The sequence below is a fragment of the Ctenocephalides felis genome, unplaced genomic scaffold (assembly GCF_003426905.1).
Source record: "Ctenocephalides felis isolate EL2017-DRISC unplaced genomic scaffold, ASM342690v1 CF-g0.4_SCAFFOLD_00845, whole genome shotgun sequence".
NCBI lineage: Eukaryota > Metazoa > Arthropoda > Insecta > Siphonaptera > Pulicidae > Ctenocephalides > Ctenocephalides felis.
The window spans coordinates 69,438,951-69,451,450 of NW_020536999.1; the positions used below are offsets into that span (position 1 = coordinate 69,438,951).

At 29.0% G+C, this 12,500-nt stretch overlaps 1 protein-coding gene across 1 annotated transcript in view; it reads right to left on the bottom strand.

Annotated features, from left to right (window-relative positions):
• Positions 1-796: 796 nt before the first annotated feature.
• The window catches only part of LOC113387927 (feline leukemia virus subgroup C receptor-related protein 2-like), a 14,217-nt gene continuing 2,513 nt past the window's right edge, over positions 797-12,500 (bottom strand). Inside the window, exons 4-11 of the mRNA XM_026625313.1 lie at positions 10,686-10,827; positions 10,299-10,505; positions 10,114-10,190; positions 8,452-8,479; positions 8,287-8,362; positions 5,377-5,487; positions 3,931-4,036; positions 797-1,853 (exon numbers count right to left, since the gene is read on the bottom strand). Coding sequence (XP_026481098.1) covers positions 1,689-1,853; positions 3,931-4,036; positions 5,377-5,487; positions 8,287-8,362; positions 8,452-8,479; positions 10,114-10,190; positions 10,299-10,505; positions 10,686-10,827 — 912 coding nt within the window. The 3' untranslated portion in view covers positions 797-1,688. The remainder of the gene's footprint in view (positions 1,854-3,930; positions 4,037-5,376; positions 5,488-8,286; positions 8,363-8,451; positions 8,480-10,113; positions 10,191-10,298; positions 10,506-10,685; positions 10,828-12,500) is intronic.

Consider the following 12,500-nt stretch of genomic DNA (forward strand, 5'->3'; position numbering starts at 1 on the left):
ATAAAAGTAATATCTTAATGTAAAAAAAAATACAAAGAAATTAAATCAGGTACATTTAATCAACAACTTTTTCAATTATAATTCATGTCTTATTGTATACAATTATCAGTAAGCTACTTATAAGCATTTAAAAACTTGACACTAAACAAATGCAATACATTAGTGAAAATTTACCTAATAATTTGAAGCAAAAAGTTCTATTTTGGCAAATACTTTCTTTCTTGCTACTTAGCATGAATTGACTCTAGCTAAAGCCATTTGTACTTATTTATAATTAAAGCGTACTTAATTTTTTTTTGGCCATAATGTCTTATTCGTAATAAATTGGGTAATCAAAAATCACAAATGCAATACATTCTATCAATGCTTATTTTGTAAATTACATAATGACAAGTCAAGTACTAATTCAATTATCATTTTAAATGATTTATATCTTTAGTACGATTTGCTTATAATTACATTGAGCATGAATTGAATCTTATTAATATCATTTTATGATGAATGGCTCATTAATAAATAAATAAATACACTAATCAAGTCAACAAATAAAATTTAGCACAGCTTATTGTCGGAAATTTGACACTTTTAGTTGTAACCAGAATTATTTCTGGCATAACTTAATTGAGCATATTTATATAGTACCTACATCACATTTATATACTAGAAAGATAAAAACAACAAACTGAATTATATTCAGTAACTTTCTTCTAAAAATATGCAAATGTCAAATGCAATATTTAAAATAATGATATGTACAACATTAACAACTCATATCATAGATGTGCCGATTCAGATGTTTTTGATTTGAACAATTTCAGTTTACAAGAAATGCATTTAAAATTAACAACAGTGAATATCTATAGATACAGAAACAAGTTAATATAAAAGTGTTTGCTTTCCTGAGAAGCAAATTTTTATCATTTGTTAAATTATTTCTTATTAAAATTTAAAATACAATAAAATTAAAATTAAGTCGAGGTGTAATAAAATTGTATACAAAAATATTTATTGGCATTCTATCAATTAGAATATTTCAATTCGAGAATATAACCCGCAACCTAGAAATAACACTTAAACTAACATTTTGTTCAAAAATCGTCCCCTAAGCCTCTTATTTCAATTTATGATGTGTCACTACTTTAAAATGCTATTTGAATGAGATTTGACGTGAAAATATTGCTAAATTTCATAACAGTTTTGGATATGCTATGTTTGATCTCCAAATATAAGACGTGAGTAAACTTACAAGCTAACGTAACTAGATTAAAAATTTGCAACTAATACAGTTAAATTGTTTTCTGTTATCATGGAGCTAAAAGCATACAAATATACAATTCTAACATTTTATATAATTCCAGAGTCCGTTTCAACTACAATTTTTCAAAAAAAATTAAATGTAAATTTATCAAGTGTATGCTATCTACTTGGCAATATTTAATGCCACAAATTGCACATTCAAATGCATCGACCAAAATGCTGCATATTGATAAATACGAAACGGAATGTGTAAGTTAAACAATTGAATATAGAAATTTAATTCAAATCATAAAGCGTCTTAATTCCCATTCTAATCGGCACATCAATAATAATTAATATTTTGGCAACTTAGTATTTCATTGTCATAGTACTTACTTTGCACTTTCATTTAAATATTTTTTTAAATTCTATATACATACGCCAATGAAAATTTATTCAGCTAAATTGTGGGCTTTTTGCCGACGTAAATCTGACTTTATAGCTGCTGTCATTATGGTTCCCACCAAAAGCATGAAGCTTAATGACAGATTGGCCACCATGTCGCCGAAACCATCCAGAAGTTTTGCGTAGGCCATTGTGAACAAAATGCCGAAAGTCTAGAAATAATGAGATATATAATAATAATAATGCATACTAATGTAAGATGAATTTTCAATTTAATTAGCGATGGTTTTAATTAGTATTCTAACTATTTGGTATTGGTATTTTGCCTTGAGACAAGTTACATGAACTTCCCGATATGTGCAAATAATCGACTTAATTAATAAAATATAAATTAACTTATAAGTGATTAAAAGTATTCCAAGTGGATTCATTACACATAATTGAAAACGAACGAACATGTTAAACTCGGGAAAGAAATTTTAAAAAATCAACAATTTTTATAATTAAACCAGTTTCCGCAGGTAAACAAGTACTCTATCGCTATACCAAGTAAATGTCTAAACTAAGTCTAACTTTAATTTTAACAAACGTCAAAAAAAACTACTCATTTTTTCAAACTTTGATAATTTTTTAAAATTAAACTACTTGTCATAGGGCCATAATATTTCAGTAAGGTCTTATAGAACTTCCGGCCACAATATATCAGTAAGTTTTATAAGACCATGGTATATAGGACCAGACCAGGGTCTATAAGACCATGGTATATATCGCCAAAAAAAAGTTCAATAAAAATCGGCTTAAATTTTATTTTCAACAGTTAATTACAAGAAAACGGCTCGGTAGATTTTCAACTAAAATTATTCAGTATCATTACCAACTAATATCTTTCGAACACCTTTTGATTTTTTAAAATCGATTCGGTAGTATGAGCTTAAATGTGGACGAATTTTACACTTACTTCCAAATTACAAAGAAACGGTTCGGCCGGAGAAACGATAATCCTCATCGAGATATATCAAATAACTTTCAAATTCCTGAAATCGTTTCAGGCGGTCAGGAGCAAACGTCGATGAAAGGTCTAATTTTGGTAAACGCCGAAATAAACGATACTAATTTATGCAAACTTTGACGATTTTTTAAAGTTAAACAAGTTGTCGTAGGTCCGTAATATTTTAGTATGATCTAGAAGACTATGGTATCTACCGTCAAAAAATAATAATGAAAATCGTGGCAAAAAAAATTTCAACACTTTATTATAAGAAAACGGCCCGGTAGATCTTTACCAAAAACAAGTAAGCACGATTCCCAATTAATATCTTTGCTTGTGTGGACGAGAAAATTGTTTTTGGAAAAAGCATACTTTTTTTTAATTTCAAACAATATATTTTTTATTATCCAAAATAATTCGGATTTTAATTTTAATTCTAGCTAAAATTCTAGAGGTCACTGATATACTTCGAATAAATAATTGTAATGCTAGTGATGCCATACACTACTAGTTTTAGTGATTTAATTGATATAGTAAAACTAATAATGTCTAAAAATTGTAAAAACTGTATGATTATATACATATAACTATAACACTGCGTCCTTTATGCAAATACAAGGTACTATTTTAGCGTTACGCGCGTGTGAACTGGCTCAGATTTTTCCAATTTTCCAATGTGCTCCACAAAATTGATTTGAACGATATTTCCAGTATTAAAAGAAAACACAATAGCATTTCGAACAACGCTAATTAGAAAGTGGTCCAACTAAACGCACTACCCGAAAACATCAATTGAAAAATTGATTATATCTTTTTTAGCTATAATAATAAATGATTATTTAGCGTTTTTTAGAATTGCGTTTTTTCGATACCTTTTATGATTACGCCACAAAGTGAGTTTGTATGAGATTTTTTCAATTATATCTCGGCCATAAGATGGGGTACAAAGTTGAAAATTGATTTTTCCACAAAGATTTTTAAAATGGCGTATAAATTATTTAAATCCAGAGCCGTTTTTGAGAAAACGCCGATGAAAGGTCAACAATCAGCTCACATTACTTTTCAGCTCACCAACATATACTTTTTTCAAAATAGATCTCATTAATAATCATAGAAATTTTGTGAAAAGTACATAATATTTATTTGTTATCGCTCAACGCAATTACTAGCTCTTATCAGAGATGAAGTTAACTTCGACATAATTTGAACAAAATTATACTAATTCACTAATAAGATGACAGATTTATTCGGTCAACTCAGAATTTAAATTACGAACTAATTTATAAGAGAATAATCCATACCTGTGCAGCGGCATTCAGCAATCCAGCTGAAGTGCCCTCGGGCTCGGGATATGTTAGTTCGGATCCAAATTCAAACCCAACTGGCAAATATCCAGTCATGAAGAACCTTGAATGCGACATTTATTAAAATTCATACAAAAAATACATTCATTACATATATGTATAAGTATTGTGTTGAAAGTATGATTTATTATAACTAGCTGCAAACGTTCACGCGTCGCAGTGTTTTACTTTTAATAAAAACTATGAACTAAAATGCATAATTGCTACATCTAGTCTACCAGGTTTCTTGTCTTTCTGCCTACCTCTCTACCTGTCTAACAGTTTACCTGTTTACCAATTTTCCTGTCATCCCGTTTTACATGTCTACCAATTAACCTGTCAACCTGTTTATCTATCTACATATTCGTCTATCTACCAGATATCCTGTCCAATTTACATATCCACCGTTTATCTATCTACCAATTTACCTGTCTACCTGTTCATCTACGTATATATCTATCTACCTGTTTAACTATTTATCTGTTATTTACCTGCCTGCCCAGTCTACTAGTCTACCAATTACCAATTAATTATAAAAATATATAATTACTATAATAATTTTTATTAAAGAGGAGTTTGTGGTAGGAGGTTGAAGATTCTGGTTTATATGTGTTTTTAAAGATTTTAAAAAAAAGGTTTTAAAAAAATAAAAGAAGTCTTCGTGGCGGCTAACCCCTACAACTTCGCTTCAATCAAAATAGCGGAAAACTGTCTCAGGATTTACCTAACAAATTTCAGACATACATACATCCATTTTTATATATATAGATGGACTAAGAGTGTTCCAACCTCTGAACATTTTTTTCAAGTCCTAAAAAACATGATATTATGGAAAAATGAACTGGAAAATTATTTTATAAAGTAAATGAATGGATTATAAAAATAAGAACTGGAATAAATAGTAAGAATAAGAACAGGAGAAATAAATAGAGAAAATAAGAGTTATTTACCAGTATAATGATCAGGCATAAAATCAATAAAAAATATAAATTTCTTCTAAGAATTCATTTTACATTTATTGCACACATACTCTTTTTTGATAATTTAATGTTATTATAACTGTAAAATATTTTTATAATAACAAGTTTAATGTACACATTACATAGTGTATAGCCGGCATTCTTATACTATCGATTATTAAATTTTCTATTTTTAACACTAATATTATCAAACTGTAAGTACATTTAACTAAATTTTATTTTTTAGTATTCACTGAACGAAAACTAGGATTTTATCCGAAACGTTTTGCAATCCATGTAAAATAAATTCTTAAAATTTATGTTTTTTATTGATGTTATGGCCAATTATTAGACGCTGTTCTGATATATATATATATATATATATATATATATATATATGATTTAGTATATATATATAATATTTTATAATAATAATGTAGCTTACCCAAGAAGACCTGATGTAATGTAAACAACACTGATGTAACCACAGCTCAGAGTGAATGTGTATACGACCATGCCAACCATACTAAATCCATAAACCGCCAATGTTGTTTCCCTATAAAACAAAAACAATTTCATTAGTTTTTTTAGTCATTTCAAATCTTTTTTCCTTTTATTAACTTCCCGTAGGGTAATTTTATTTTATTTTATTGTTAAATATTTTTTAGCTTCCGAAAAGAGAAGTTTTTTTTTTTTAATTATTTTTCATAGCTATACAAAGTACATTCAGCTACATTTGTTACAGTTATATATTATTTGTCTGCGTGAGAAGGATCGCTATCCTGCGATAGCGCCTTCATAGAAGTTCTGTTATATTCTGTAGTAAATCATTGCGAATTCTTTTTTTGAGACGCTTTGGTGGTAAAGGCTTGAGCAGATCTGACGCTAATACGTTTGGATGACGACTTAGACGAGCTTTATATCTGGTGCAGTATAGATTAATTTCTTCTTCTATAGTTCGGATTCTGAGATCTTGATGTATCAACCAGTTGGGAACATATTTTAGAGCGTTCACGATTTCTTTCAAAATTTTGTTTTGGAACCTTTGTAGAATAGTTATATTCGATTTACTGGCCGCACCCCATAGTTGTAGGCCGTAGGACCATATTGGTTTAATTATTGTCTTGTAGATTAGGAGTTTATTTTCTATTGTGACTTGTGATTTCCAGCCCATTAACCAATTAAGTTGTTTTTAAAAGAGAAGTTAATGTTTTTTATGTTTTCTCGACGTTTCAAATCATTCTGAATCGAATGAGACCAAATTTGAAAAATGTATGTGTGTGAACACATTTGTTGACTGTAAATCGACGTTTTCTCAAAAACGACTGAACCGATTTCAAAAATTTAAAAGCCATTCGGTGTATCTCGATGAGGACTAGCGTTTATCAAATTTTGCGCGACGATCATCCAAGCCGTTTCTTTGTAAATACCAGAAAAGTAAATAATTTTTCGTACACGTTTTTAGCTCGCAATTCTGAATCGATTTTGAAAATTCAAAAACCGTTCGAAAGATATTGGTTGGGAATCGACTGATTAGTTTTTGGTAAACATCGACCGGGCCGTTTTCTTGTAATAAAGTGTTTAAAATTTTCTTTGCCCCGATTTTTATAAATTTTTTTTTTTTTTGACGGAAGATACCGGAAGGTCATGCTGAAATATTACGGCCTACGACAAATCGTTTAATTTTAAAAATTCGCCAAAGTTTGCAAAAATTAGTATTGTTTTTTGGCGTTTGTTAAAATTAGAACTTTAATCGACGTTTGATCAAAAACACATGAACCGATTTCAAAATTTTAAAAGCTAATCAATGTATTTCGAAGTGGATTATCTTTTCTCAGTTTTGTGTGACGATCGGCTGAGCCGTTTCTTTGTAAAGAGCAGGAAAGTGAAAATTTTTTCGTCCACGGTTTAGCTCTCAGTTCTGAATCGATTTTAAAAAATCGAAAACTGTTCGAAAAATATTAGTTGAAAATGATACTGATTAGTTTTAGGTAAAAATTTACCGGGCCGTTTCCTTGAAATTAACTATTGAATTTTTTTTGCCTATTTTTTAACCTTTTTTTGGCGATTGGTATCATGGTCTTATAAAACATACTAAAATATTACGGTCCTACAACAAATAGTTTAATGTTAAAAATTAGTTAAAGTTCGAGAAAATAGTGTAGTCAAAAGTTGCTTTTGTGATGTGATGAGTCAAACGTTTTAGGGCATACAAGCTATAATTAATATAATTACAGTTAATTTAAATGTGTTTGAGAAAATTCAATTGGAAATCGCAATATTTAGACTTAATTGAAAACGAATACTTTATTTTTGAAATGAACAGTTGAAAATTTTATCTAACGATGAGTATATAAATTTCACTATCGCGATTGATTAGGTCAATTCTTATACATTTCGGGAAGTTCATGCAACTTGCCTTGAGGCTAAATGCCACTTTAAACTAGTTTATATGATCAATTAATTTAATTTATACAAATATATAGATGTCGATCGGATAATCGGAATTGATTAGTTTTTCGTGGAAAGCAAAAGCTATTTACAAAACAAACAATTGATGGTTTTACCAAAACATGAAAATCTCAATTCTTACAGATAAAGTCGATTATTAACATGTATCAGAAAATTCATAGAACTTTTTTTAAGGCAAAACGCTACATATATATAATTTTATTTATTTATACTCGTATAGATGCTAATTGGCACTGCCAATTCACCAGTGCACGGGAAGTTTTGTAATCATAATGATACGCATATACATTATCGGATAAACATTTGTAATATTTTGTATCTATAAATTATTCATTATATTCTACTTTATAAACGTATTCTATAAAATTTCAAGAAATTTTAAAATAATCTGATTTTTTTTCTTCCTCTTTTCTTTATATATAATAGTTGCGTATAATAGTAGTTGTAACTACGCAATTAATGAAGGCTTCTATAAGAATCTATTCTTATAGAAGCCGCAAAAGCATTTTGGTAATCATCAAAGTAGTTTAGGTTCCAGTTATGTTTGTTGAATCTTTTAACTAATCAGTTTAAAGAGATATTAGGCACTGTTCTTTAATATATTTAGTAGAGTCGATTTTTAGGTTGGTCTTTGCCTTAATGTGTTGAAATCAACTTTTTTCGAAAGTTCCGATGACTATTTATCTCCGGACGATCAAGCTATTGTTCCGCCAACATTTTATGTTGTAAGAAGACATAAACTGTTTGCAGTCCATAGAATGTCTTACAGAAAATGTTTTTGCTTAGCTGAATTGCCACACACATTTATTTTAATTATGTTATGAAAATTGTATTTTCTGACAATTAAAACATATATTCATACAATCTCAACAATTATACTCACTTGAATCTATGAGTCTTGTCCAAAACCACTCCGCAAACTACAGAGCCCAGCATGCCAGCTAAAACGATGGTCAGACCTGCAGAAATATGAATTAAAACATCTTATATAAATATAAAGATCTATATACTGCAGATCACATTTTGCGCTAATTGTATATTTAATTACCTATTTTTCCAGCATCCTCCTCGTGACCCTATGGAGAAGAAAAATGGTTATAAAAATATCGATGATTATAATTGATTAGCAAATTAAAATAGTACTGTTAGAATAAGCATATTTCTAAGTGCCTTGGGTAAGAGATTATGAATCGCTATAGCAAAATATTGGGTACAAGATAGATGATACAAGTAAGGTTACGAGCTGCTTTATATATACAATAATTAAGCAGAAAATACAAATAATAGTATGATTTCATAACGAAAGCTATATTAACTATTCAATAAAAAAATAGAAATCTGCATTCTGAAGAAAAAATACAATGAAGATAGAAAAGTTAAGAACTACATTAATTTATCAACGTTTTTTTTATTTAATATCAGTATGAAAAATATTTGATCTTGCAACTTACTGGTAGTTGAAAGCAACTGATGTAAGAAGAATTATTCAAATCTTATTGGACACTGGAAACAAATGTAGTAAACTCGCAAAACCGACTAGAAAGGTATGAAAAATTTCAGAAAAAACAACCACGAGTTGTTTTCAAAATAGTTAATAGCTAATAATAAGTGTATAGAAAATAAGACATATAATACATCCCTCAATATGTAGGTTTATTATTTATATTTTGATAACAAAATTTTGAATAATTCGTAGTTGAAATGCGGGCTTTAGTATTTCCATAATCTGCAATATATGTTATATAAATATGTAATATTGTATATTATGAAAATAATATAGTCCACCTTTCAACCATGAAATATTCAAAATTTCCATATGCAAATATAAATAATCATACAGACTTTTTTGAGTGATGTGTTATATACATTATATAAATAAGTCATATATAAAACATTTATTGGTCATATTGCGATATTGAGTCATTTCATGAAACTTTGCTGAAGAAACCATATAGCTCTGAGGTGAAATACGAAACTATTTTCAATAAATTTTTCACCCATACCAATAATATATAAATTGAATTATTTTCTGATGGCTTTTGTGCATTCGAGCCTAAAGAATTTTACTCGATTGTCCCTATCATAATTCTTTCATACTTCTATCCTAAAATTCCTTTGAACGATTAGAACGATCTAGCCAATACTCCATCAGGAACACTAAACCTGCCAAATATCAGAGAAAAGTTCAAAGCTTTGTATCTAGTTTATTATGCACATTAATTTTCACCATTTTAATATAATAAAAATACTAAGAATATTGACAAACAAAATGTATTAACAATTTCTTCGACTCGAAAATAAAATCTGAGCTATGGTTTCTATGGCAAAGTTTACTGAAATAATCCAGAAATATATATATATATATATATATATATATAGAATTGTGTGTATAGGTATATATTATACATGTGTGCGTGCCTGCAAGTCCATACATTTATATTTATGCCGTGCTTTTAATATTTTTTGTGAGAAAATTATAAATATAACAAACTTAAACCCTTCATATCCTATCACGATTTCATTAAATTATGATATTCAGATGCATTTCAATTTCATTAACACTCCTATGATTAAGTCCTCTATTAATATATGAGTTTTGTAGCCTTTTTGCGGTAGTCGATTAAAATATCTCTATAACGAATGGTACATCTTGGGTGTTTAACATTAACAAAAATGCAAATTAAAAACATGTTTGATCTGTACAACTTACCGGATAATATTGCAAAACAATCTGATTCAATAATGTAGAGAGCGCATAGAAAACACCAACATTAATTCCATATGAACCTGCAATAAATGTAAAAATATTTATATATATAATATATTTATATATATATATATATATATATAAATATTTATATATATAATATATTTTTATATATATAAATCAATTACCGAGTAACAAGTCATATCCCACATTCGTAAGTAGCCTTTTGACTGATGTTGCAAAACTATGTTCAGCTTCGATATTAATCCCACTCTCAAGCTGCGATGAATTTTCGTTTGCATTAGAAGGCTCCGAATTAGTTTTATTTGACAAACCATACATTAGCTCTTTATCCTGAGCTGCTGATGGTGGAGTTGGTGGTTCTGCTTTGAACACTACAAAAAACAAAAATAGTACAAAACTAGATATCATCAGCTAAACGATTACAAAAAAAAAATCAGAATTGCAATAATGTATTTGCATATAGGGTTATGAGTATATATGAGTTATGAGTATATGAGTAATGGTTATGACTATATATACAAAATATGAAGTTAAAAATATGTATCACTTACAGAATATTACTAGAAGCAATAGCAATCCACAAAAACCAGCTACTAAGTAAAACATATTTTGCAGGTCTCTTCCAATTAATTCCAGATCATCATGATTTTTCACTAAAAGCGGAGGTAGTAAAAATCCTACAGCGACACCTAACTGAAAAACATGTTTATGAAATATTTTATCTAGTTAACTTCCCGCAGGAGAAGTTTATGTTTTCATCAAAAAATCCGATTTGCTAATTTTATGTTTTTTCGTTTCAAGCCATTCTGAATCGAATGAGACCAAATTTGGAAAAAGTATGTGTGTGTGTGTGTGTGAACAGATTTTCTGCCGTAAATCGACGTTTTCTTAAAACGGCTGGACTGATTTCAAAAATTTGAGTACCATTCGATGTATCTCGATGAGGATAATTGTTTGTCAGTTTTGTGCAACGATCGGCCAAGCCGTTTCCTTATTAATAACAGAAAAGTGAAAAAATTTTCGTCCACGTTTTAGCCCGCAATTCTGAATCGATTTTGAAAATTCAAAAACCGTTCGAAAGATATTGGTTTGGAATCGTGCTGATTAGTTTTTTTAAAGATTGGCCGGGCCGTTTTCTTGTAATGAAGTGTTTAAAAAAGTTTTTTTCGACGATTTTTTATTATTATTTTTTTGACGGTATATACCATAGTCTTATAGATCATACTAAAATAATACGGCCCTACAACACGTCGTTTAATTTTAAAAATTGATCGAAGTTTGCAAAAATTAGTATCGTTTTTTTTTAGCATTTGTCAAAATTAGACCTTTGATCGACGTTTTCTCAAAACGCCTGAACCGATTTCAGAAATTTTAAAACCATTTTTTATGTATCTCAATGAGGACTGTCGTTCGTCAGTTTTGTGCGACGATCTACCAAGCCGTTTCTTTGTAATTTGGAAAAAAATGTTAAACCTTTTGTCCACATAAAGGCTCATACTACTGAATCGATTTTAAAAAATCAAAAACTGTTCGAAAGATATTAGTTGGGAATGATACTGATTAGTTTTAGGTGAAAATCTACCGAGCCGTTTTCTTTTAATTAACTGTTGAAAAAAAATTTAAACCGATATTTATTAAACTTTCTTTGGAGATATATATCACGGCCTTATAGAACTTATTGAAATATTACGGCCTTACGACAAGTAGTTTAATTTTAAAAATTCATCAACGTTTGAGAAAATGAGTAGTTTTTTTTGACGTTTGTTAAAATTAAAATTAGACGATTTACTTGGTAAAACCATAATGCTGTGGAATGAACACTGAATTAAGTGAGATTTCAAAAACCTGTGAAAAACGATTGTATCTTCAGATTTTAATATTCAATTTCTACATTTTTAACTTCTCGCAGGGTCAGTTATAGCCATCGCAGAAAATTCGAAAATGATAATTTTTATATATCTTTACGTTTCAGAAGTTTTGGCATTCCCTACACAGAATGGATAAATGTGTATGTACATGTGTGTGCGGATACAATTTTTAGTCGACGATTTCGAGAACAGGGATCAAACAATTTGAATAATTAAAAAAAAAACTATTATATTGATAAGGAGATGTGCTGATTAATTTTTGGCGAAGGAAGGATGGCCGTTTCAAAGATACTGGGCAAAACGTTCCAAAAATTGTAATTCAGTTTTTGAAAAAACGGAGCGTCCGATTTGAATTATTCAAGAAACATTTTACTTGTATGGATGAAGTGAACAACTGTTAAAATTTTTGGAAAGACTAGCCAATTGCTATGAATGGTTTTGAAAATGTTTCATCTGATAGAGCGAATAAATTTAAGCTATGCAGCTCAGAAAATCTTG